Below are 26399 nucleotides of genomic sequence, written 5' to 3'. Positions count from 1 at the left end.
GAGCTTCGCCTTTTGGCTCAGCTCTCTCTTCACCACAACGGATCGGTACAGCACCCGCTTCCCAGCATACGCTGCACCAATCCGCCTGTCGATCTCCCGCTCCATCTTCCCCTCATTCGTGAACAAGACCCCAAGATAATTGAACTCTTCCACTAGGGGCAGGACATCCTCCCCAACCCGGAGGAGGCACTCTACCTTTCTCCGGCTCAAGACAATGGTCTCGGATTTGGAGGCACTGATTTTCATCCCGGCCACTTCGCACTCGGCTGCGAACCGCTCCAGTGAGAGCTGTAGATCACGCCCTGATGAAGCCAATAGGACCATGTCATCCGCAAATAGCAGAGACGCCATCCTAAGGCCATCAAAACGGATCCCCTCAACACCTTGGCTGCAACTAGAAATTCTGTCCATAAAAGTTATGAACAGAATCGGTGACAAAGGGCAACCTTGAACGAGTCCAACTCTAAACGGAAACAAGTCCAACTTACAGCCGGCAATGCGAACTAGACTCTTACACCAGTCATACAGAGACCTGACGGCCCTTATTAAAGGGCCCGGTACTCCATACTCCCGGTATACCTAGAGGCTCTGGATGTTGCGGGGCTGTGTTGGTTAACGCGGTTCTGTGTTAATCATCAATCTTCTGAGGACAAATTAAATAATTTGTACTGGGCTTACAGGTCAAGACGTCTATAAGCAGTTTCTTACTGTTAGATTGAGCGTTAGGGATAACCGAAATACAGTTTTTACAAATATAATAGCACGTGTAAAGTAAGTTTTTTTCCACTCCTGATTTTCATTTTATGTGTTAAATATTCCCTAAAATGTAATAATAACCATCCAGATGCTTGAATACATTTGTTCTTAAGTTGTTGCAAGAATTATGCCAGAACCTAATGTGCATCATGTCCTTTTGTGTCTTTTAATTTGTATTACAAAAATCTGGTTCAGCTTTTCTGGATGTCCAAAATGCAACATTTGGCCTGCAAAAAAATTGATCGTAGATATGTGAGATTGTCTTAGCTATAATTCTGCTTGAAATATCCAGCAAATTTTGTTCTGGATGAGAAGAATTCATTTGCAAACAGGATTAGTGATGCAATTTGTTGTATGAAGAATGTGTGAGACATCTGAAATTTTGATATCCGTAGAAGTGTCAATCTGTTAACCTGCACTGTCGATGGCCAACCTTTGCCTGATGCTCACATCTGGCCGTGGCAAGTAAAAAACTGTCACAAGGTAAAAGTTATCTTATCTTAACAATTGAAAAAAAGTGCCTTCAGTGTTCATATAAAACACTATGTCTAAGAAAATGAATATTCCCTGTAAATAATAAGTTGGTGAAAAACTGAAATAGATCAGTGGACAGAATAATAGGTTGTAATTTGGAACTACATTTTAAATGTATTTAAAAGTATTTCATTATTTGTTTAGTTTTGAGAAGACTGATACTTGAGATTTTTTTGATTGTGGAGAGGATAAATGGTGTTTTGGTTTCGTAAAAATAGTTCTGGTTCGTCCCAGGAAATAGCAAGGCAACTGTAGAAAGCACACGCTAGTAGCAGATACAAACTTGTCATAAGGTCAAAATTTTCTCCAATGACATTTGAAAATAAAGGTGCTGGACTTCTTATTTTGCTATAAGAAAAGATTATCGAGTCATCATATTTTTGATATGGTTCTGTTGGTCTGAAATATTTATAGTGAGTTATGATTTGTAGCAACTTGTCGCAGGATGAGGCAATTCCTCTCTCCTATAATGGTAAAAGAAGAAACAAAAAGGTGCTTCAAAGTTAACATATATGTATACATATATATATATATATATATATATATATATATATATATATATATATATATATATATATATATATATATATATATATATACATATATATATATATTATATATATATATATATATATATATATATATATATATATATATATATATAATAATTGTGGTCTTCAAAAAAGTAAAAAAAAAAACTTGAAAGTTTCTGGTGAGAAAAATATTTTTTCAATATTCCTTATTGACGTACATTATCAACAACTCGTTTTTAATTTAATACAACTTCTAATGTATTTTTCAAAATGTACATATTTGTTTATCTATTGATAGATAGTTTTATGGTCATGAATTGAAGATGTCAACAGTGAAGGAGCAGCAGTGTGGCTTTAACTCTTAGCCCCGCCCATCGGCTCAGTCTGGACCAATCACAAAACACTACGAGCCCGTGGAAAGCGGCTCGGCCAATCGGCGTGCACTACGGCTCGGGCCCGGAGCAGGATTTATGTGCGTGTTTGTGTATCTGCTGATCAGTCAGCGGTGTGTATGGGTGTGAATGCGAGAGCGAGAGTGTGTGCGTGTCTGAATGCGAGCGAGCGAGTGAGTTTTGGTGTCATTTTATTTTATTTTTTAAAGAATATCGACGAGTTAAAACTGCTAGAGCAATGGCAGGCTTCCGGAGGAGAACACGTTAAGCCAACCTTACGCCACGAACTCTGATGAAGTGGAAAAGAAGTAGTTTGCTGCGTAGAGCTCATGAAAACAGGACGCATCTACGCAGTTTAACATCTTTGTCGACACCGGCTAATCTGAAGTTCAGGTTGCTTTTTTTAAATTACCTTGTCGTAAAGCAGTCGGGTTTTAAGTCCAATATGCCTTCTGTAGGTCGCTCAGGTTAGCCAATGAACTAGTAATCGTCATTGCAAAGACATAAAAGTAGCTCATTATTGGTGATTCAACCATAAGCTACTTGGTCTAAAATGCTAAAGACACTGACGAAAAAGCTGAGAAGACATTCACTCAATGAGATCCATCCTTTCCAGCTGAAGGTAAGTTGGACTCAGTTTCTGTTAGAAAACATGGTTGTCATTGCAGGGAAAAAAAAAAAAAAAAAAAACATCTGAGAAAGACATTAGCCTGAGTGGGTGCAGCTTGGCTCTACTTTAGTCAGATTGAAGTCCTTGTAATGGCTCCTGTAAGAGGTAATAATGAGTTAATTATCATTCTTCCATCTTTAGTTCTCCATTTTGCTACAGCCTCCCTGTAAATCTTAACTTTGTGTTCTGAAATCTGGAGTTTTCTCAGCCTCTGAGGCCCTTGTAACCCATTCATTACATTGTTTGCAGGCATTTTCAACTCTTTTTCCAGATGTGGATAATACAGCTTTCACTCGTGCTCTACTGTGTGTGTATGTGTGCATGAGAGAGAGAGAGAGAGAAAGGGAGTAAGGCATTCACACTCATTTTCCTCAGTCTCTATAATAGCTCTACGTGTCAAGACAAACCGAACAGCAATTAGGATCTATAGAAAGACTAGAAAAACAAACACTGTAGTAAAAAAAAAAGATAAATAAGAGATGATCTGAGTCATCGTTATCCAAACATCTCCAATTTTCCACAGCTGAACCCCCGTACTTGCTCTCCTTTGTCACAGCCAGCTCAGTTTGCATAATGCCCCCCTTTTTTTTTTGTTTAAGAGACGGGTGAATGGTGTCCTGCATGGGTCACTAGCTGGCTCCATCTATACTATTGTGCATCAACCGACTGTACGTTGGTCGCATGGCTGCCATTTTGTGCCAAATTTCTCCCGTTCAAAGGCCCAGCCGAGGTTAGGGATGAAAACGTGCCATCCCTATTGTCGTTGGCGCATTTGTTTAGGTTCACGAGTCCCTGCTGAGTGATAGAATCCTTTGCTCTGGATAATGGGAAGTTTAAAGTTCACTGATAGAGATCGTCCCGAACACCATCCACCCCATTTTGTCTACATGTGGATACATAACTAGATTCTTCCAGTTAGAACGATGCTCAGACCACCATATGAGGCACCCTGACCATTTCCAGAGCCAGGTTCCAGTAATTTCCCAAATTCTGAGCATTACCCTGTGAATTCCTTTTGGATTTAAGAAATGTATCAAAACATAGACATTACCACTTCTTTTTGCATATAGTACCCAAATTATAGTAGATATCTGAGACGTATGCATCATTTAATAGGGTAAACATTTTTTTAGAAATAAAGTTTTCCCAGGATTGGCTCAGATTAGCAGCCGGCAGGCCAAATGGTGAAAGTATTTGTTTTCCCCTAATGCATTCATCACATCAAAACTAAAGAACTCTCATAGTTTCCATCTATAAACGCATTAGCCATCAGCTTGTGTTTTGATGCACTTTTTTTTAAGTTCAGTAAAAAAAATCAGACAAAGGGATATTGCTCTGATGTGGGTTGTCAATAGGGATTATCTTTTAATACCTTAATTTTCTGTTAGATTCAAAACTACAAGCACTAGAGAGAACCTGTGGCACTTTTTTCCGTCTCGTTTATGTTATTGTTCTTAAAGGCATCTTAGTTAGTAGGTCGGACCTGAAGGAGAACAGGACATCGGTATCGGTCAGGAGAAACGAGATCAGGGGCATTGCCAAAAAAACAACAACAACAACAACATAGCTGTACTTTTTTATTCATGAATTCTGGAATTATAAGGTAGCTAAGAACGGATTTTACATGTATACCAAAAATACTGCAACACTGGCCGTTTTCAGGGTTTTCAGCAATGGGCTTTCATGCAGTCTGGAAAAGCAAAGCTATGGATCTTGCGTTTCGGTACGGAGGAAGCCCGATCAGGGCTGCCCTTTTATAGATCTGAGTACTTCAAAATGAGGCAATTGCTGATACAGAGTCCAAGGATGATTTGTAATTAAAAATGATCAAATCTGTGCTATGTAAATGCCATATAATGTCCGTAGCTTTACAGAATAGTAAACTGACACACTTCTTTCATATTACACCTATTCAGAACAATGATTGTTTTCATCCCGTCTTGTCCGCTTTACTTGACAGCGACAGATATTTTCTACCAACTGGAGTTTCTGCAGGACAGCTGTAATATTCTGCACTGACAGGAAGTTAACCATGAGAAGAAAGCTACTATAATGTTCAGATAATGCAATGTCGAAATTTCTCATAACCATTATAATTCGTTTTTTACATTTTCTACCTGACTTGATGCCTACTGCTAGTCATCCTCATGTTTCGCTCCTGCTGGTAACGTCTTGCAGAACGGTGCTGAACTAACTTTGTCATGCTTACGTCGCTGTGGCTCGTTGATAGTGTGACTCCTAACATATTTCGATGCGGTTCTGGTTAATCACGTGCAGATAAAGCTGGCGGAAAACATCTCTTGCATCAAGATTTTTGTGTTTGACCTTGGAAGAGGCAGCTTTCCTCCACAGAGAGGGCTGTCTGAGAATGTCCAAGATAAGAGCATGTCACATGACACACTCAGGGAGCCACAGCAGCCACTACAGTCCCTCTTTCATTGTCATTACCATTGTAAAGCGTGAAGAAATATTTCGATTGTTAGGAAAACTTACATATTTATGTACATATTCGGTTCAATTTCCCCCAGAACACACGTAACGCCTGTAAAACGCATACCAGAATTAAACTGGATGCCGTTCTTTAACCCATTGGAGCGCGAGTAACATTCTGAATATTTAAGCAGTAAAACCTATTATTACTGTAGCTATTGTGTGGGCATTGAGGTTGGATTACACAGGAATGCCACTTTTTTTTCTCTCTCTCATCTGGATTTTCTTTTTCACTTTAATAACAATAGTAGCAAAACTGACTGCTCTGGAGAGATTTTTCTCTGGTTATGTCCATAGCTGTACATGAAAGTTTCAGTGATGTAAAACCCTCTCCTTTTAACAATGAGAGCCCGGTTCGGTCCGGTCCGGTCCTCCTCTGAAAAGCTGCTCTCCCTTCTCCACCTGCCTCATCAGCAGCTTAGCAAAACATTTTGCTACGATTTGTTTCATCAAACACTGAGACAGTCATCCGGTAATGCTATATGCATAATTACGCACCGATGGCGCAGAACAAAGCGCTGCTTACACTCGTGTCTTTTGAAGCTGGTTTTGAGTTTAGCTCCTCATGTAGTTTATTTCTACGACTGGAATCTCATTGGCTTATCACACGGCTGCAGCATCAGAGCTGATAGGCCAGAACTATATGCGCGAGAGTAGGTGGGACCCGTATCACACGAGACGACACGTGGTGAATACGAATGGATCTGAAGAGACCACAGGTCACAATTGGTTTAAATGGATGTCAATCAAAACATTTTTTTTATTTAAAACAAACAAACATTTTGGGTCTATTATTTTGTTTTCAAACGGTGATGTCCTGAAAGCTAACTTGTACTTCTGGCCCCTTCGTGGGTCGCCAGGCCCTTGAGGGGCATAAACTGACACAGGTTGTAATTGTTTTTGCAGGCCATGCACAGGAAAATAGCCTCGATTGTTTGAAAATGTGGTTCTAAAAAAAACAGGGGCTGATGGTTTGCTGCCTGTGCAGCTGATATAAAATCAGTCATGGTCCAAGAACAGGTATTGAGATTTGAGTCTGGTCAGGGACTCTTAATACTGATCACTTTAAAATGCCTTGACATCCCTACATTTAAGTCATTCCTAAATCTGAATTTGCATGGAACTAAAATAAGCATTTTTACGGGGTTTTTTAAAACCTAAACGAAAACCATATAGCGCACAAGCCAGAGGGCTATTTATCTGCTCTCCTGGCATCATTATTTATTGGCCAGTAAGCAGTTTAGAGATGCGTAATATCTTGCATTGGCAGTCGTCATTATTATATCAACATGTGCAGTGTTGTAATCACTAAGTACTTCTTGGATGCAATATTTGGTAGACCATTATAGTTCAAATGGAATACATTCAAAAGGTTTCCTCATAACATAGTTTGCCAGTTGAATGGACTCTTACTGCCGGTACCGTCTACATCTGATAAACATTTATGTGTGTCTAAGATGCTAAAGTGAAAAGAGGGAAATCTGGAGAAAAAAAAAGAGTAGTAAAATGAATATATAGAATTGTATAATTGGATGTTTTTCTGATATCCTCAATTCAAATACTGATGAATGGACCCATTTTGACTGCATGGTGGGGCCAACTTGAGTCAATTTAACATGTGTGCTGCAAGAGTGTTGGCTTTTTAAACTGACATATAAAGTATGACATTTTGAAGAAAATCCAATGAGACTTTTGCTATATTTTTTGAGTGTAGTACCTTATTCAGGATGCTGAATAAGGTACTACTAAGGGTCAGTACTGTCACTATGTGACCATATTGAAATGTTTTTCTTTTCTTTTTTTGTACAAGTTCAACAAAAATTACAAATTCAATAAACAGCAAAACATATCCCAGGATATGTTTGGACCCCTGTTTGTCATGGCAAGAGCTAATGGGGATCCTTAGTAAAAAATTACAAATTATATCACTGTTTGGTCAGAGAAAAATCCCACTTGTCGAAGTTAAAACAAGTTAGAAGACCTTTGGTCAGAAAAAGGCTTTTATTCCCATATGCACAAGACCAAATTTGACCGGGGGTCAGCATCTTAACTCAGACTCAAGCAGGCGGGTTTTTTCGGAGAGTATAAAATTACTTCCAGCAGACAAACCGAGCGCATTTGTCAAATATTTTCACTCATTTGGTTTTACTCCTGAAGTTATCCCATATCAATTGTAATCAACATGGCTTACGGCAGATTCTCTTTGATTGTTGTTCAGTCTTGTTCATTGAAAGTTACTATTTATGGTTAAAGGCAAACCAGAGTTAGACTTCTCTGAATTCTGGGCTTCTGCTCCAGCTCCTGAGGGTCGGTTAGTACACAGATTAGATTAGATTGGAGTTTGGGGTTCATGTAATAGTTTAGGTGGTCAAAGGTGATCAGAAATCAGCCCGACTTAAGTTAAAACTCCACGTGGGTGCAAGAGAAAAGAAATCGACCACGTCTGACCTTGTGCCGGTGTGTTTTGTGAGGCCGTGTCCGTGTCAGTTTGGAAGGACGGAGCAAAGCTGATATGTGTGTGAACTGGGTGGTGTGAGTACGCCTTGACATTGCCATTGATCCAGCTTATCCAAGCCGCTCAGTGATGCAGGGGGTTGACAAGGATTTCATTCAACTGTTCTTGACAAACAAACACACAACTCTTTGTCCAGGTTAGAGTGTGAAATAAAAAGCAGTTTTAATGCGTAATTTATTCAGCCTGCTGTTATGTTAACTTTTGTATCTGACCTCTCTGCAGTACTCTATTAGCTAACTTATAAGTAGTAATGAAGGTCTAATATGAAAGAAGGAGAGTAATGTTTAGTAAATTAAGAGTCTTAGAAATAAACGTTTTTTCTGGTGATGGATTATGTTAAGGGGCATAACAATTCAAAGTTTTTTTTTTTTCAGAAAAGGGTCTTTATATTTTTCTTTAAAGATTTACATTGGGAGAAAAAATATTATATGCAAAACTAGAAGTAGGTCTTAAAGTTTTGCACTTAATGCATTTAAAAAAGAGCAACTTAAAGGTAGATCATCAGATAATTACTGATGCAGATATTTGCCCTTTTTTAAGAAAAAAAAAATACAAGTAATCATGTGCTTTGATTAACTCATTTAGAGTTTAATTATGATCCAATAAAGGCCAGGGACATATGGCTAAAGCATAAGCGGGGAATGGATGGATGGATGAAGAATTGGTACGGGCTAAAAAAAAAAGTCATCTCTTGTTACATTTGACACTAAAAGGGAATGCCAACTTTAAAAAGATTAGACTTGTATTCATGTGAGAAGAGCTCACGTTAGACCCTAATTCCTATCAGTCGGAGCCTTTTACATTTAATTGGTCAATTAGGAAAAGGGGATCAACATTTCAAGTTTTTGTTTTCAAACTTAGGTCTTCCGCAAAAAAGAGATGTATTAAACCAAACGTTTTTTTTTATATTAACCAATAAACTGCTACATTTAATACATTTTTGTAACCGTATTTCCCTACAAGCCAGGGGTCTATTTTGGACAAAATAGTAACTTAAAGTTGGTAAAGAAGTTTTTATTGCCCCATTTATATCCTTTGACAAACTGGATGTATGAATCTTCAGACTTCCTCTTCAAACTCAGTGGACTTCATCTGTAAAACTTGAGCAATCATTGTCTTGTTGTTTGGTTGTTGGCAATTTTTTTTAAATATTTTCCAATTGAGCCCTTATTTTATACACATATAGCTATTTGTTTGCAACATATTTAAATTTTATACCCATACGCTTGGATCAGATTGTTTCATGTGCTTGTTAAGTATTTCAATAAATTGTGGGGATAAAACATCAGAAAATGCTTAAATCCAAAGCAGAATTAAATGTACTACGGTGATATTTTCTGTTGATTTCATATCACACTCTATTTTCATTGACTGTGGTTTTGATCCCCATTTGGGCCGGTTGACTCTTATGAAATATGAAAGATTAGATGCTGAAATCAGATCAAAAGACGAGACCAGAGAGGAAGATCAATCTCCTGACGCTAGCGGTAGATATTGTTTATAAGAGTCACATTACCTAATTTTTCTACAGTATGCTATGAGTTCATAATAGAACATTTCTATTAATCATTGGTTGTCAAAGCTTTCACAAAACACCCATCTGGTTGTCATGAACTGTTGCATGTACTATACTAAACTAAGCTATGAAACATCAGGTACAAAAGACTACAACCGCAAACGTTCAAAATGGTCAAAAGGAGTATTGTTAATGAATCTACACCTGCCATGTTCTGAATCAAAAGGAAACAAACTTGTGTCACCGATCAAATGTGCCAGATTTCTGTAGACCTGCTTTATAAACCCTAACTGATTGATCTGGTTGAATACGAATCATCAAGTGTTCATCAAGCTAGTAACAGCTAGCGTTAGCTTATGTTTTCCAGGAGGTTTACAACTTCGTTGATGCGCGTTTTAGCACTTTACTGACCGTTCTAAGTTGTTCTCAAACATTTATGTCGTGCTGTTAGCTTAGCATGTAGCATGCTCAAATGAGCGTAATGGTCTAATTTCAGCGTAATTTAACAACGTTCAGCAAAACGGCCCGTCACGTTGCAATGCGCTGGTGAGAACCCTGACAACCGAGTGAAATGCGACTGGACTTTAAAGCACACGTCCTCCTTCTAATGTAGTTTTGCCTTTTTATTTTATTGTAATTGTATCACGTTAAGTTTCTTTAGGTCTGTGGAAGACGCCTAAAAGTATTAAGAATGTTTTTTCAAAATGCAGCTGTGCATGCTTAGATGTAATTTTCTGTCAAAAACATGAAAAAATATTGACAATTTACTCTTATTCAGTAACACATGTTGGGCAATGAATTTTAACATTAAATGGTTGAATAATTTCTGTAACCCAAGTCAAATCATAATCTATTTATTATCATTACACACAATGATATATTTCAAGGGTTTATTTCTACAAATTTTGACAATGATGACTGACAGCTAAAGGAAGCCCAAAATGCAGTTTCTAACAAAGAACAACATTAAATAAGACCCATAAAAATTGGAGTTTTATTGCAGAAATGTTATGCTATGGCCTGCAGAATCATGGCAAAAACTGCTGATTTGACAGTAGCAGTCATTGACAGCCTCCACCAGGAGGGTAATTTACAAAAGTTCATTGCTAAAAAAGCTGGCTTTTCAGAGTGATGTTTTCAAATATGTTAATATATGGTTGAGTGATGATGTTGTGACTTTAGTTGTACCTGTAGCCTAATGGAGTTGCTAAACCTCCCTTCAACAGCGACAAGTTTACCTTTCATTTCATAATGAAAAAAATATTGTATGTATGTATGTATGTATGTATGTATGTATGTATGTATGTATGTATGTATGTATGTATGTATGTATGTATGTATGTATGTATGTATGTATGTATGTATGTATGTATATGAAGTACTGTATGAAAACGGACAAATTGTCATAGGATCATAATTTAGATAATCCATCCATTATTTACCCTTGAATCTTTCTTTCTTTCTTTCTTTCTTTCTTTCTTTCTTTCTTTCTTTCTTTCTTTCTTTCCTTCATTCACTCCACCTTCCCGTCTCTTAGTACAGGTCCAGGATTCAGATTTGAAGCCTGGCTGCTGTAGAAATATCTGCCATTAACTCATGGCATACCTTTGTTTTTATGATTTTCAAAAATTGTCTGAGACGACTCTGAATGCTGGCCATTTAAGACCAGTAAAGTACATAGTTTTGACATGAAAATGTGCAAGGAACCCTGAATTATTGATTCTCCCACATGGGGGGCTGATTGACCTTATAAATCGACAGACCTGCGATCTCTTGTTGGGGTTTATTCTGAGCTGACTTGCCATGTAAGAAGTCCGCTCTTTTCTCTGATGATTACACCTTAGAATATATATCATATCTGATTTCTGACATAAAAACGGGGAGGCCTTGGCTTCGAAATGGAGCAGGGCTGTTGAAACTGGTCTTTGCTGAAGAAGCTGCTAAACCAAACAGTGGAATTTCCTTTTAATATCATTTGAATAGAGCCTTTGGTTTGTTGGGATTTGGAGCTTTGGCTCCTGTTCCCCCATTTCACACTTTCTGGGGCGCTTCAGAGAGAAGAGTGTGTTTTACACACTGTAAGCGTATACACACACACACACACACACACGCACAGATGGCAGCTGCTCAGCGAAGCCTCTGAGTGGTAATTACTTAGCGTGAGGCGCATTACTTAACTCTTAGCGTTGCAGACTGCAGGCTATCTGTATTGTTTCTACTGCTGTAAAGGAGGAATTGATTTTTTTTCTTCTCTTTTTTTAAAGACAGGCCTCTTTAGGTCATGGGAAACAAAGTCTGCAGTTTGTCAACAGGATGACTCAACTTTGTGCATCTGTTTTTAATCGTAGAATAAAATCCATCTTTGTTCTTACGCAACGTATGTTGCAGATTCATGCCGTGAAACTAAGAAAACACCTTGAGAGCGTTGCTCAAGTGCTTATCGTTCTGCTTTTTATGCATTTGAACTTTGTGTTCACGTCTGTGTGAATATTATCTTTGAATTAAAATAAATAACATATTTGTTTATTACTTTTTAATCCTCTGAGACCGGTTAACAAAAGTGATCCTGCCTTCAGTTTGTCTTGGAAGTTGAACTTTGATCTGGAGATGGCATTACAGATTAAAAGCCATCATGGCCACCTTGCAAATAAGACTTTGTGATAGTTGCTGATTTTGTTGCTTCTTCTAACACTGGCAGTAATGAGCGCGGCCATCGAACACATGAGTCAGCAAACTCTGCATTCGAGCCAAAGTTGGGTTTGGTGTTTCCTCCAGCTCTAAGTTATGACCTCAGGGTTAAACGAGCCTGAGAATAAGCGGTTAACAGCAGTTGCTCTCAGGGAGAGGTGTTCGGCTTCAGTTTGGAAAAGGAAGTTATCGGAAGAAAATTATTTGGTGAGAAGCTTGGTATGAAGCAAAGATCGGTGCGTTTTTAAACTCATCGCTTTGCACTGAAACATTTTCAAAGAAGACTTTTTTGCACTCAGACATTTTAGAATTTGTGTAACAAATTGTTTATTTTCCATCAAAACACATTGGAGGTTTAATTATCTTTTTGATCTCTGTACATACATTAATTTTTTTGTTGTTCTTACAGCCTTTAGAGGGCCTTCCCTGTTATTTGTGTGTTTGTACCGTTGAAGCGCTGGCTGTTGTGCAAGAACTGTTATGGGTTTTTGGTCTTCTACACTAGAGAACAAGGTTTTTTTTTTTTTTTAGATCAATGGGAGACCATCAGCAGTATGAGATTTCTAACGGAAGAAACGAAAACTTAATTATTTTTAACAGTATAGGACAGCAGTAGTCGCCTACCTTACCTACCTGGCCTTTGTGACCGACTGGATCCTTTTTTTTTTTCTTCCAGATTTCCTATCATGGCAGTGGAGAGGGAGGGGAGAGTGATGACTCAGAAGGCGAGAACCAGGAACTGGCACAGATCGACAGAGGTACAAGGACCGTCGAAATGAATCATGATTCACAGAATTCTAGGTTGCATTTGGGGTTTTTAATCGTACCGGGATGTCTACCTGCTAATTTCCTGCATTAACGTCTCCAGAGAGACGGAGAAATTGCGCCCTCACCCCCTTGGCCACCAGTCAGCAGCACAACCAGGGTCCCGTCTCTCCAGCCCGGTTACGGCGCCTCCGCCTTCTCCTGGACGCCAATCTGGACCGCCACTCGTCAGAGGAAGAGCTGGAGCGGATCAGCTGTGGCGACAACAGGAAGTGGGCGTCCGCCTTCCCCCAGCGCCACGGCGACCATCACAGCAGCGCCTCCAGCGACGAAGAGGTGCGGGATCTCTGCGGCTGCCGGTCGCCACCCGCCTCTGCCAGACCCCTGGTTGAGCCCGGCGCCGCTTGCCTGGCAGCGTCTCCCAGCCCCGTCCTGTTCAGCTCCAGCCCACCGCGCAACCTGAAGCCGCCCCCGATGAGGTTTCAGCTTCAGGTGGCTCAGCCAGTCGCACGGCCCATCATTCTGACCCACTTCGACCAATCAGCACCTTATAGAAAGTATCGGCACAGCTACAGCGGGGAGCCTGGGAGACCCAGTCTGGACCTGGAAAAAATGCAACAGGTCAGTTTCCCAGTTTGTCCTCAAATGTTTGCCAACTCTGGAGGATTGCATACGGCACAGGAGGATCTGTTCTGCTAGTTTCATTTGCGAATTCCTCACCAAATGAAGAAAAAAAAATAAAAATTTTTGGTTCTGGACTCCACAAAGAGCAAACAATGTTCATAGTAGCTTTTATTTCCTTTTCCAAATGTTTAGAACCTGTCTTTGAAACTTAACAGTGAGTAAAGGAGCAATATTTCAGCTTGGAGTCAATGTAACAGGATGCAGTGGCAAATATTTTTAAATATTCAGTTTGACAGTAAATTAAGCCATTCGAAATATTCATATTTACTACCACAACAAAAGTTATTTAGGTTTTGTTGGAGCACATTCTGTTAAGATTGCTGAAGCAAATGCTTGAATAAAATCAGTTTTCAGGTAGCATAGACCAATAAAATAAAATAAATACAACAAACAATCAAACATGATCTTACATTTCATTTGGGATTTTATCAGTGTTATATTGTTGCGTTCAGGTGCTCATTTTAAGTTAAAAAGAAACTAAATATAGTTCATGCAAAGCAAATTGCTATATTATGCAATAATGTAATTGCAATAATGCAATAATGTTATTTATTGATTTATAATAAAGTATTTCAACTTTAGAAATGACATAAACTAAAAGAAAATGAAACAATGTGAACATAAACAGTGAAATGTTTTTAAATTCACTTATATGTAAAGTCTTTTTTTATCAGGTGGTGGTAGAAAGAACTGTTTCCAAAATGCATCACATGCATCATTTTTAGATTATTGTGGCGAGTGATTAGTAGCCTGTTTGTTTTTTGTTTTGCTCAATTTTCAGCTTAATACAGATCAGTTGAAGCATATCATCATCATCATCATCATCACAGGTGTAGCTGTGACTTATGTGAAATAAATCCATCGAACCAAGTTAGCAAACTGAAAAATGGTGGAAGTCATTGTCATTAGTTAGAAAGCGGTACTTCCTGGGAAAATCTCGCATTCATGGTCGTATAAAAATGGCCTCACATGGTGGAAACTTCTGCAAAGAGTATTGTTGAAAACTAATAGGACAGTTTTCTGGCTGCTTAAAACCTTAGAGATGAGAGAAGAGAAAGATCATGGATGTTCAAGTTGATGTTCAAGGAGTTGTCCAAGCTTTTCTGTTTCTCCGCTCACCTCCCTGACATTGGCTTTGAGTTGGGATTTGCACTGCAGGTCAATTAGCTACATCTGAAGCACATAGCACTAACATCTTCCAGAATCGAAGGGGAAGGGGACAGCAAACATCTGGAAAGTGGCTCTGTGTCTTGAAGTCTGATCAAATTCTTCCTGTAGCTTTACAATGGTATCAGCATACTTCTCACCACTAAATGGTTTGCCAGAATTCACGAGTGCCTTGCACGTTGGGAAATGGCAGAAGTTTGTCAGGCATTTGTTGCAAAGGGGCCTCCCTGATGGATAATTCAGGGGAGAGCGATGGCCTCTTCTACTGCAACATGAGTTAAATGTTTATCGGCAGCCTTTTTCTTCACGGCAGGCTATGAAAAAGACATGACATGCTGGAGGACAAAAACACAGGCCATTTGTGCACTGGGTGACAGGATACTGTTTATTTTCCCTCCACTTGGTGACAGTCCCGAAAACATGTCTCAGGCGACCAACGTTGCTAAGTCATGTTGTTGTCACGAGCCTGAACTGTGGAAGCCCACAAGTGTCAGGTATGGAGAGAAAATTGAGAAAGAAGAGAAAAAGAAGAGAGAAGGAAGGACAGAAAGAAAGAAACCCCTAAATTTCATTATTGTTAGCCTGAAGTTCAGGGGGTGCTTTGACACCGACATAAGCTCTGCACCTGTTGGGGGCATGGGAGCAGAAGCTATAGTTATACAGATCATATTAAATTTGAGTAGAACAGTATGTAAGTGTAAAAATGTAAAAAAAAAAAATGCAATTTGTAAAACGTGATCTGCAAAGAAATTTAAACAAGCAAAATCTGAAAAATATGAACTCACTGCAAAAACGGATCTAAAAATGTGTAAAATGTTATTAAAATTTGTGTTTTTGTCCTTGACTTGAGCAGGAAAATAATATTATCTGCCAATGGAATGAGTATTTTGACCCCTAAAATAAGATAATTGGACATCTTGCACTTGAAATAAGATGATGGAGATGAATTGTTCCTGTTTCGAGTGCAAAAATCTTATTCCATTGGCAGATCATCTTATTTACCTGTTCAAATCAAGGACAGATACACTCATTTTAAGAAAATTTTACTTATTTTTAGAACTGTTTTTGCAGTGACTGCAAAAACGTTTAACTTTTGCATAAACATTGTAATTTACTCTGAAAACCCTTTTTGAGCAGTTTTTCAAATTTCCATTTTTGAAACATGGATTTTTTGCTTGCAATATTATTGGAACAAATTGCTCTTCATAGTCGGGGCCCAGTGGCACCAGGCTTTTATTTCTGGTGGGGGGGGGCACAAAATATCATTCTGCGGGTCGCAATTGGCCCCCGAGCCATGACTTTGAGACCCGTGCCATAGAAACATGTTGGGGAAAAAAAAATTGTTAAAAGACACCAAAGGAAACATTTAAGGAACGATGCTAAAGAGCACGCAGGACAGACCAAAAAAACGCAAAGCAAGCTCTCCATTTCCGTCGCCGGACACGCTCCACCTCGGTGGTCCTGCTGGAGAGGGATGAAGGAGAGGGAGGCACGGACGGCAGATGTCCGCCCTCATTTCTCACAAAGGCTGGTGAGCGAGGGGGGGGAACGACGAAGGGGTGGGAGGCAGAAGGAGAGGATTAAATAAACAAGAGAAAAACGACAGCCGCTAATGAGTCATGGAGAAGCGGGTCCGCTAATCATTAAAAATCCAGTAGACCTGTTGGGCCCACAGTGTGGACGGGGAGAGCGTGTGCAGCCATGGGGGGGGGGGGGGGGCTCCATATGTCCGTGAAGTTTTTTTTTTTTTTTTTTTTGATTAAACAGGGTAAGGGCAGATGATGGGAGACAGCGGGCAGTGCTGGTCGAACAGTGTGCGTGGCATCCATCATGCAGCCAGCATGTGCACATCCTACTGCTCCTTTGCTGTATCAGTGTGTGTCTGAGAGTGTGCACGCTCAGTCAAGTGGAATGGGAGGTGCTGCAGGGTATACAAAAGGGGGCCTGCAGAGGTAGCGAGCAGACACAGCCGGAGTTTCCCCCGGTTAACCCTTTACACGAAAGGTCCTGGTGGAGAAACCGAAGAAGTGAGGCAAAAAAAAAAAAGGGTAGCTGAAGGGTGTCGAAACTCAGAAGGGACGAGCAAGATGGGAAAACTCTTTATGCGACAGAAAAAATCCTGTTCTTCTTGTTCCAGACACATTTTTTTTTCCATATTTTAGACATTTTCTACAAAATGGGAAAACTCTTTTATGCGTCAGAAAAAAAAAATTCTTGTTCTTATTGGTAGTTTATACAAACCATGCGCCCGGAGAGTTTGGTCCACAGCGAGGCCGGGGCTGGGTTTAAGATGCTGCGCTTGTGCGCGTCATGAGTTCACTGAAAGGGAGGTTAAAAGGTCAGCGATTTGCTTTCGTTTAGTCCGGCCTAATCCCTCGATTATTCACGTCACAGATGCGGTTGAGCCATTTGCTAGTGTAATTATCTTGGGAAGAGCAACAGTTTGCGTGCCAGACTCAGCTCGCATACCGGGGCACACTTGCGGCTCACGTTTTCTTAAAGAGGTCCGGACAGACTGAGAGGCAGAGCAGGCTTGAGCTCGGACGGACTGGAAGAGGCGAGCGGGTTTTTGGGAAGAAGCGGATCGAACTTAACCTCTTTCTCGTAAACAAGCATTTGGACATGTGCGGTTTATTTGGGAAGGGTAGCACCAGCGCCGATCTGTGGGTGGACTTGCTTTATTTGAAGCAGCTGTGATGTAGTCACTGGCAGAGTGCAGACCACATCACTGTAACTCGTTCTTACGTTTCGCAAAAGTATTCACACCCCATGAACCGCAACACGTTCGTCGCACACTTTAATGTGTTTTTCTGGGACAGACCAACACGAAGTAGCATAAATGTTTTGTGCACTGCAAAAACGGAACTAGAAACTTAATATAAGAACAATTCATCTCAATCATCTCATTTCAAGTGCAGTATGTCTAATTATCTTATTTTAGGGGTCAAAATACTCTTATTCAGATAATCTTATTTACCTGCTCAAATCAAGGATAAATACACTAATTTTAAGAACATTTTACTTATTTTTAGATCCGTTTTTGCAGTGTGCTACTTTTGTCTGAAAATGTTCTTGTTTGAGTAATTACATTGAATGCATATACCCCTAAATAAAATGACTATCTTTCACTGCAATTACATTTTATTTGCCAGATTTCTGGTCTTAACTCAGATTCCCAGTTGGGTTCAGGTCTGGACCGTGACCGGGCCTTTCCAACACACAAAGATGATTTTTATCACTTCCATTGTAGTTCCAGCTGAACGTTTAGGGCTGTCCTGCTGCTAGACGATTAACCTCCTCGCCAATCTCAAGTCTTTTGCAGCCTGTCAAGTATATCTCAGTATTTAGCTCAGTTAGTCAGCCCATGGATTCTAACCAGTGTGTTGATCCCTGCTGAAGAGCAGCATCCCCACAGCATGATGCTGCCACCACCAATGTCTTTCACAGAATGGTCTTGTTTGTTGTTGTAACATGAGAGATAGTGTAAGAAAAAATGTGAGCTATTTTTACACAGTACAGTAATTATATCATATTGGGGGTAAATCCTTATGTTCTGCACTGCAAAACCAGAGCTAAAAGTAGGTGAAATTTTCTTGAAATCATTGTAATTTTCCTTGATTTGAGCAGGTAAATAAGACTATTTGCCAATGGAATAAGATTTTTGCACTTAAAATAGTAACAATTCATCTCCATCGTCTTATTTCAAGTGCAGGATGTCTAATTATGTTATTTTAGAGATTAATTGTTCCTGTTTTAAATGCAAAAACCCCATTCTATTGGCAAATAGTCTTATCTACCTGCTCAAATCAAGGAAAAATACACTCATTTCAAGAAATGTTTACTTATTTTTAGTACCCTTTTTGCAGTGTGGCAGAGAATCAGTTTGACACCCATCAAATTATTTAAAAAGAAAAGTTGTGATTGATGTTAATTTAAACAGAAACAACAACAACAAAAACTGTCTACTGTCTAGTCAGCACAGAAAATCAGCTGCTGATCTGGACAAAAGTAAATTGGTGCTGCTAACCTGGCGGATTTGTGGCGACAAACGAGCAACTTCTTGTTCCACAGCCGCGTTACGTCTCGCCCCCAAAACGGTCGCGCAGCAAATCTGGGTCAAATTCACGCAGAGAAGAAACAAAGATGTTGTTTAAACCTTTAGGCATGGAGTTTTTTTACACTCATGTTTAAGCAGTCTACTGTCGGCTGTGTCAGCGACACAGAGGAGATCGGGCTTGGCGGGAGGCGAGGACGAGGGCAAGTGGACGGCAGCTCTCTGGGCCACATCACAACAGCAGGAGTCTTGTGTTTCCATTCTTTCCTGCGCTCCTCAGAAGCTGCCTCTCCACAATTCAGACAATTCGATGATTGTCTGGTCCCTCCACCCCCACCGTGTTTTTTTTTTTTCTAAGAATGGCAAAGCTGCGTGGACATGGAGGGCAGTGGGAGACAGGATATTGCATAAGCTTCCAAGTGTTTAGTTTTAGTCAGACAGCTGGATTTGTCCTCACTTCCTTCATCCTCCAGACCCACCCTTTGTGTTATGCTTAAATGTTGCGTTTTTGTGACTGAAATGTCCTGTAATCATTAGGGTTCAATGGTAATACACTTTATAAATGTACAAATTATAATTCATAAACAGCCTTTGCAGTTGTAAAGAAAGCCGGGAGATATTTGCGGTTCCTGAGCATCTCTGTTCTCCACAGAAAATGCTGCTGAAGAAGAACTGCGGGGGCAAAACGCGGACGATGAAGATTCGGGTGAGTTTGTTTTATGTTTAGTTCTTTTGGGTTATTGATTCAAATTTGAAGTGCTGATTTATATTCTTCTTTAAGCGTTTGTTAAAAACCTTTAGGAATTTCTATTTTGAGAATGAAAAATATGCGAAAAGGTAGAACCAGACCTGGGATCTAAGGAAGGTTTCTGGCAGGTGTTTCACTGAACGCAGCACCCTTTCCTGGAAAAGCATCGTGGTGGTTTACACATTATTTTACAGTCATCCTGCGCTAGGGGCGGCGTTTGGTAAAATATTAATGCAACCTCATAAATACACACTTTGACAAGGGATCGGTTTCAAAGTCTAATATAAATCTCAGAAGGGGTAGGAGCTCGATTCCTCTTTGTTCAAGAGTTTTTTTTTAAACGCATTAGAAGTTTTTAAGTCCATTCAAAAACCCAACCTAATCCCAGCTCCAACTTCCGTCACACGTTCAAAGGAGTATAACACAGTCGAAACACCTCCCCCCCTCCCCTACCTGTTGCTGCTCACTGCCTGAAAGTATGCTCCTAAAGCTTTCCCTCAATCACCAAGAATAAGAAACATGGCTGCTTGGACATTTTTCTGGCCACCAGGACATGGACCATCATTCCCGGCACCAATCACCCCCGGACAAACCAGGGGAAAATCGGGGAAAACCAGATATGATTTTAGAACAACATTGTTCTAAAATCATATCTGGTGAGCATCCGACTACAGACTAGCTACCTGAGCAGATATCTTAACTAAATAATCAACTTATTTTAGTTACCTAGCGGCCTAGTGGTTAGAGCATTGCACTTGTGTCCCAGAGGTTCTGGGTTCAACTCCCACAGACTGCCACTCTGGGTCCCTGAGCAAGACCCCTAACTCCTGCTTGCTTCCCAGGCACCGCACAGTGGCAGCCCACTGGGTTAAATGCAGAGAGTAAATTTCCTTGGAATTTATATTGCAATGACAATAAACTTGACAATGATTATTGAATGACTTATTTTACTCCGTGTCGAGCTACAAAGAGCAGAGCAGCTAAAGGGTATTGTATTCTGTGGTGTTACCAAAATAGTTAATTTACTGGCTGTGTTTATCTTTGATTAAGCTTGTGATAAATGTTTTATTTCACACTATTCTAAATGTGCTTTTCAATATGTGATATAACTTTAGAAGTGGTTATGATGTTTCACATTTTTGTTTTAGATACTGTAAAATTTTGGTACTTTTATATAAGTATTCTGGTGGTCTTTGCAGTTAGCCATGCGTATAGGATAGAGTAATGTGTTATACAGAACATAACCTGCTTATTAAGTCGTAATACATTTAGGGCTTCCTGCTTTTTCCAATTCACATTGATAATGCAGCTGTTTATTTGTTTTGTTTTTTTGACTTAGTCTGTTTCTCCGTTCTTGTTATATCTTGGAAAGTAAATGCATTAAGTGACCGTATTAAGGGAATTCAAACCCAAGCACGAGGTTCACAGCAGAGCTTCTTTATCTAGCAGGACGAGGAGGATCATGGTTTTCATTACGGATAAGGTTGCTCCGTTGCCCTGTGAACAGTCGAGCCCGTCCTGTGGCCAGCTCCTTGATCTCCATCCAACTGCACACTGGGCCGGCATCTGGCCCCCGACGTTTGTTCCCATGCCCACCTAGCTGCTGAAAATCTGATAGCGCCATCAGCTCGACATTGCAGCGACGCTTTAGAGCTTTCTTCTGCAGGTTTAATCACGCCCGGCAACCTTTATAGCCCGGCGTTCCTGTTTAGTTGCCTTTTAAAAGTGGCCTGAGAGCTTTTCAAAGGGCCCCTGACAGTTTTTGAAGAACAGCTACTAAAACTGTGTAATTGTTTTTGTTTAGTTTTTTTTTTTTTTTTGGTTTGAGGGAAGCTCGACTGGAACGAGCCTCGGTGCCTTGGCACGGAGCGGGCCACTCCAGAAGGATGCACAGTGTGCTGAGAGAAGTGACGTTATTATCACGTTGTGTGGGATAGTGTCGGTGGAACCTTATCACACTCTTGTTTATGTATACACACCAACTGTAGCTGCTGCTCGTGCGTTTCATGCGCCCAGCTCCGCGAGCTGAGATGGAAAGCGAGGATGATCTCTGAGTGAGTGGCGGTGAGAGGTAGAGGAGGAGGAGGAGGAGGAAGAGGAGGTAGAGTGCGTGCGGTTCCCTTGTGGTGTTTTTCCAGGGATGGAGTCATTTTCCATTTATAGCCCGGGCCGGCTGCAATCTGTTTAGCTCCACTGAAACACACAAGTATTGCTCATTATTCCCCGTCCTCGCTCGCTGGTTGTGTTGTCCATGTCAGTGACGTCTGCAGGCACTGGGTCCGCTCCAGCTTTTCGATTTCTTCTCGAAAGCTGCACACAGCAAGCCTTTGAGCTGCTTGGAAACTGTCTTTTGTCTTCAACCCCCCCTCCTCTTTTTCTTTTTTTTTTTTTTAAATCTGCAAATCCTCGATTTCCTGGCCACGAACCAGAGGAGACACTGGATCTGATGGGGGCCCTACGCTTCAAGCAACTCAAGCATGAGAGTAGTCGCAGGGGTCAGGGAGGTCAGCAGTGGTGTGTTTTAAAGAGGAGGGGTTCGGTTGGGAAACACAGATCTAGCTGCTTCTCATTTTTATTCCCCCCCTCCTAAAGGGGTTGGAGGTGAACATGACAGCATGTTGGAGGCCGCAGCGGGCAGAAACGACGGTGACTGGAGTCAGCCGCCATGAGGAGTTTCTAGTGAGCAGAGCCACAACTGATCCAAGTGAAGGAAATGGTGCAGTTATGGTTGGAGTGGATAAGAGAAAGTGCTGCATAGTATTACTGTAGTTTAGACTGAAGTTTGTTGTGATGCAGGTTTTGTCCTCATCTGCCAGGAAAGAAATTACACTTTATTACTATTGCTAAAAAAAAAAGTGTATTTTTGTCAACAGGATCCCTAAATGTTTGCGCGTGTATTCATACCTCATGGACTTTGACGTTTTGTCAAATTACAGCCACAGAAAAAAAGTTATTTTATTGAGACCCACCAGAGGCAATACTTTGTAGAATAATGTTTCCCTACAAGCAGGAAGTCTTGAGGTATGTCTCTACCAGTTAGCACATCTAAAGATGTTTCCATTCTCATTTTTTAAATGGCTCAAGCACAGCCGACTTGGATAGAGACACCTTCAGTCGATCCCTTTAGGTGTCGGTAATGTGTTTAAAGTAGGTTTGACTCCGGGTGGAAGGGAAGTTGCAGCAGCGAGATTATCTAATTTTATTATTTGTTTTAGAGTTTATATAATCATACTTTTTTACCAGAAACTTTCAGATATTACACAATAGCATTAGTCAAACTGTTTTATACATAGACTTTTACTTTAAAAGTTTATGTATAAGTCTTTGTTCAACAAGGATTAATGTCCAACTCACAAAGCTATACTCTTGACTAATAATATTCTGATTAATAAACACTGTTACATTTCTTGTAATATCTTTATCTACAGACCATTTTTGTAGCTTGTGGTTAATGCAGGGAAAAGTCAAAATTAAATGGCAATTTTGATTTTTGATTACGCAGCCCTACAACTAATAGTCCACTTAAACTCTGGATCTCTGCAGCCCTGTTAGGTTTTACCAGGAACATCTTGGCTCCTCTCTCTTTGCTGTTGCAGTTGTCATAATTCGTTGAACAGTGTTCCATGCGATGGTCAAACTCGAGATATTATTTTATAACCTAATCCTACTTTTAACTTTGCAAGGCACTGTATAATGACCTACAGTAATTATAACAATTGTGTGCAAACATGGAGTGACTAGGGCAAAGGGAGAACCATTAATATCTGCATTGAAAACCAGATAGGGACTTTATCCTGGAAACTATCTTTTATGATCAGACACAGTTTATTTTTAGCACAAGACACTAATTTTGAAGTACAACTCCTTCAGACATTAAAATGGCCCCTAAACTTGAACGCATGACCTGTAACTGGACAGAACACGTCTGCAAAAACAACAGCCAAAGAAAAATAATAAAAAGTATTTATCAAGACCACTTTAAAAGATCACAGTACAGCCAGGCGTTTAGGAGGCAAAGTAAAAGGTATTTCCTCTTCTGGTATCTTAACCATGAGCAAAGCAAGAGCAGCAGGAAGGTATTAAGTTAGACCATCAATCATCTCAAATAAATCTAGCAAAAACAGCAAACAAGATTTTCCATTAGATTCTGATCATTTTTAGAGATGCACTGATATTAATTCTGGCCGATTTCTTATTTAAGTACGACTAATTTAAAAAAGATTTAAGAAGAGCATCGAAAAGATTTCCACTCTGTCTGCCATGAGCGGTCACTCATTATTTAGATTAGAAGCAGCTGTGAAGTCAGGCTGTATGTGCGGCAGAGCAGTCGCGTTTTTCAAGGTTTTACTAATGTTTTAGAACGCAGGCAAAATTATTATGGAGTTCAGTTTTTAAACTTGCATTAGCATCTTTTATTATTGAGGCTAGCATTTTGAAAACTAAACCTCCCTTGCATATACTCTGGTAAATATTGAACCTTACCTTTTTAGCTATGGAATCTCCAAAAGTCCCCCAATATTTCTAAATCTAGCATGCTTCATGCCAGACAGAAGTTAAAACCTCAAAAGAATAAAACAGAGTACCTTCCTGTTATCTGCTGAAAGTCTTGCTCTCTCTCTCTCACAACCTCAATGTAAACCAGATGTGCAGAAAATAGTTTCCTTTTTAAATAGCTGCTTGCATCCCTTTGCGTCCTTTCACTTAAATTCAAATAGCTTTTTTTTAAATATCACTGAGGTAAATTAAAGTGTCAGTGCACACTGGTAGGTAAACATGCCTGTGTGGTAAGTGACTTGAGTTTTTGTGTTTTCAGTCGTTCAGTGTCCCTTAAATAGTAAGTTTCTTCATCTTATTTCCTTTTGATCTCAGATTAATGCAAATGTTCAAATGGAAGATGTTTGTAGTTTAAGGAGTTGTAATCATGTCTGCCACTGTTGATTTGTCAACACAATTGGAGATGCCTTGTTCTGACTTTCAGAAATGTCCTGATTTACCTCGTCATCGTTTGGCCGACTCACAGGCACCATATGGAGATCTTTTTTTTTTTTTGCGTTTTCACTTTCATGTTTCCAGTTACCCGCCTGTCACTTCTTTTTTTGCCTGTTTTAAATCAACATCGTGATTCAACTCTTAAGTGGTTTTGGGAATTGTTGCCGAGTTACAGCTGCTGGATCCCTGAAGATGTCGGCTGAAGTTGAGCTACACCTGTGGCCTAACGACGCGGGGAATCATCCGCGAGAGGAACCGGTCGGGCACAGCCGTGCGTTCATCTCGGTTTCCAGCGAGGAATCAGCTCACCGCAGCCCTGGAGAAAGCGGTTGCCTCACTGCCAAATCCAACAAAGTCATTTCCTGCCGTTTCCTGTGGGGAGGAAAATGACTCGGGCTAATTTTAGAACGGAGGGGTGGCGGAGGGAAGGGGACGCTTTTGCAAGCGGAGAAGGATTATTGTCCCTAAATCTGTTCCAAGAGTGAAACGAAATCTCTTTAAGTGTTATTTCCAGAGGAGCCAGATACGTTTTTTTGTTGTTGTCGTCTAAAAATAAAAGTAGCATTGTTGGTCAATTAATCTTTTCTCTGTGTCTGTAGAATCTGACCGGCAGTCGACCTCCGCCCAGGTACACCTATGACCCCTCCATCTTCGCCTTCCGGTCCCTGAGCACAGCGCCCCCCTGTAGATCCTTGACACCATCTGAGGACCCTCCATGCTCCTAAGCAGACACCATCACCCCCGATCAGACTCCGGACCGCACCTCTTCACCTTTTTTTTTTTTTTTTTTTTTTAAAGCCTGCGGCGTATGCGGCACGTGAAGGACTGAGATTTGGAAAGGTGTTGTTTAAAGGTTGAACTGTTGCACTCTCAGGTAATCCCTCCCCGTCACTTTTGATCGCTGCTGGAACCAGGATACACCCTAGCAGAACTATGTTGTATGTATAGCTGTAATTGAGGGGGGGTCATTAAATAAACACGGCCCAAGAAGGGGTTAACCCTGTGGAAGCCTGTTCGGATCACACTGAAGGAAACAATGCATGTTAGACAATCAAGTGGTTCCAGGGTTTCTTCCTTCGTAACTTCCTATCTAAACTAAAAGGTGACTCATCTATCTGGTTACTGTTAAACTGAGATGGTGGTCGCCTTTGTCTTTCTGAAACTACTTCTCTGGATGTGTTGCTGCAAACACAGTACTGTAAAGTCGAGCTATAACAAACATGTATGACTGTAGTTGAGTAGTCGACTTTTGATGACTCGTCACTCGTCGGAGTTACTCGTACTCTCTTTTCTTGCATGAATCTCCGAACTCTGCAGAAACTGAGATCTGTGGAAACATTTATGACTGTAGGGTTGCTGCGCATTTTGGCTAATCTGTCGTCCTGGCTAGCCTACTCGTAGTGTGCCATTTCAGTTTTTTTTTTGTTTTTTTCGGTAATGTACCTCGATTACATTCTAGGTAGAAGAGGACCACTGGTCTAACTATCTAAAGATCTCTTAATGCCTTGAAATTACATTCCTGCTATATTAAAGTCTGAGGTACTTCCCATCCCCTGAAACGAGCTCAAACACAATGTCACCGCTGTAACTAAGACCTCGCCGAACTGAATGTAACATTGTGACATGTTTTCGTCCATTGTTGCACAAAAAAAAAAAAAAAAAACTATTCAATAAATGCTCTGTGGCCTCTTGTTTAGGAGGTGATGTCATTTTATTTCGTAATGCATCCAATTTAAAGTGGTGTGACACCTTGCTAAAGCATTCATACCCCTTGACGTTTTCCATTTTGTAGGAGACACTGCAAACAGGTGGAGGAAGGCTGCTCTGGTCAGATAAGACCCGAACTGAGTTCTTTTCAATGCAAAATGTCGTGTTACAGGAAATACACGCTGCACATC

General features: G+C 40.3%; 1 protein-coding gene across 1 annotated transcript; it reads left to right on the top strand.

Moving 5' to 3' along the window:
• The first annotated feature begins 2283 nt into the window (after window positions 1-2283).
• si:dkey-16j16.4 lies at window positions 2284-26193 on the top strand. Its single transcript, XM_036132821.1, has 5 exons — window positions 2284-2837; window positions 12771-12852; window positions 12963-13480; window positions 19417-19470; window positions 25101-26193. The coding sequence occupies exons 1-5, from the start codon at window positions 2769-2771 to the stop codon at window positions 25224-25226; spliced, it is 849 nt and encodes a 282-aa protein (XP_035988714.1). The 5' UTR covers window positions 2284-2768; the 3' UTR covers window positions 25227-26193.
• Window positions 26194-26399: the final 206 nt, after the last annotated feature.

This window comes from Fundulus heteroclitus, unplaced genomic scaffold (genome assembly GCF_011125445.2).
Source record: "Fundulus heteroclitus isolate FHET01 unplaced genomic scaffold, MU-UCD_Fhet_4.1 scaffold_55, whole genome shotgun sequence".
In the NCBI taxonomy this organism is placed as follows: domain Eukaryota; kingdom Metazoa; phylum Chordata; class Actinopteri; order Cyprinodontiformes; family Fundulidae; genus Fundulus; species Fundulus heteroclitus.
Note: the sequence above shows the minus strand (reverse complement) of the source record. Positions and strands in the feature narration are given on the sequence as shown.

What these genes read in the sequence shown, in the direction of transcription:
- si:dkey-16j16.4 (XM_036132821.1), top strand. Translation starts at nt 2,769, where the DNA reads ATGCTAAAGACACTGACGAAAAAGCTGAGAAGACATTCACTCAATGAG. An exon ending in TCCATCCTTTCCAGCTGAAG is followed by an intron (nt 2,838 to 12,770) that starts GTAAGTTGGACT and finishes TTTTTCTTCCAG; the next exon opens with ATTTCCTATCATGGCAGTGG. An exon ending in ACCTGGAAAAAATGCAACAG is followed by an intron (nt 13,481 to 19,416) that starts GTCAGTTTCCCA and finishes TGTTCTCCACAG; the next exon opens with AAAATGCTGCTGAAGAAGAA.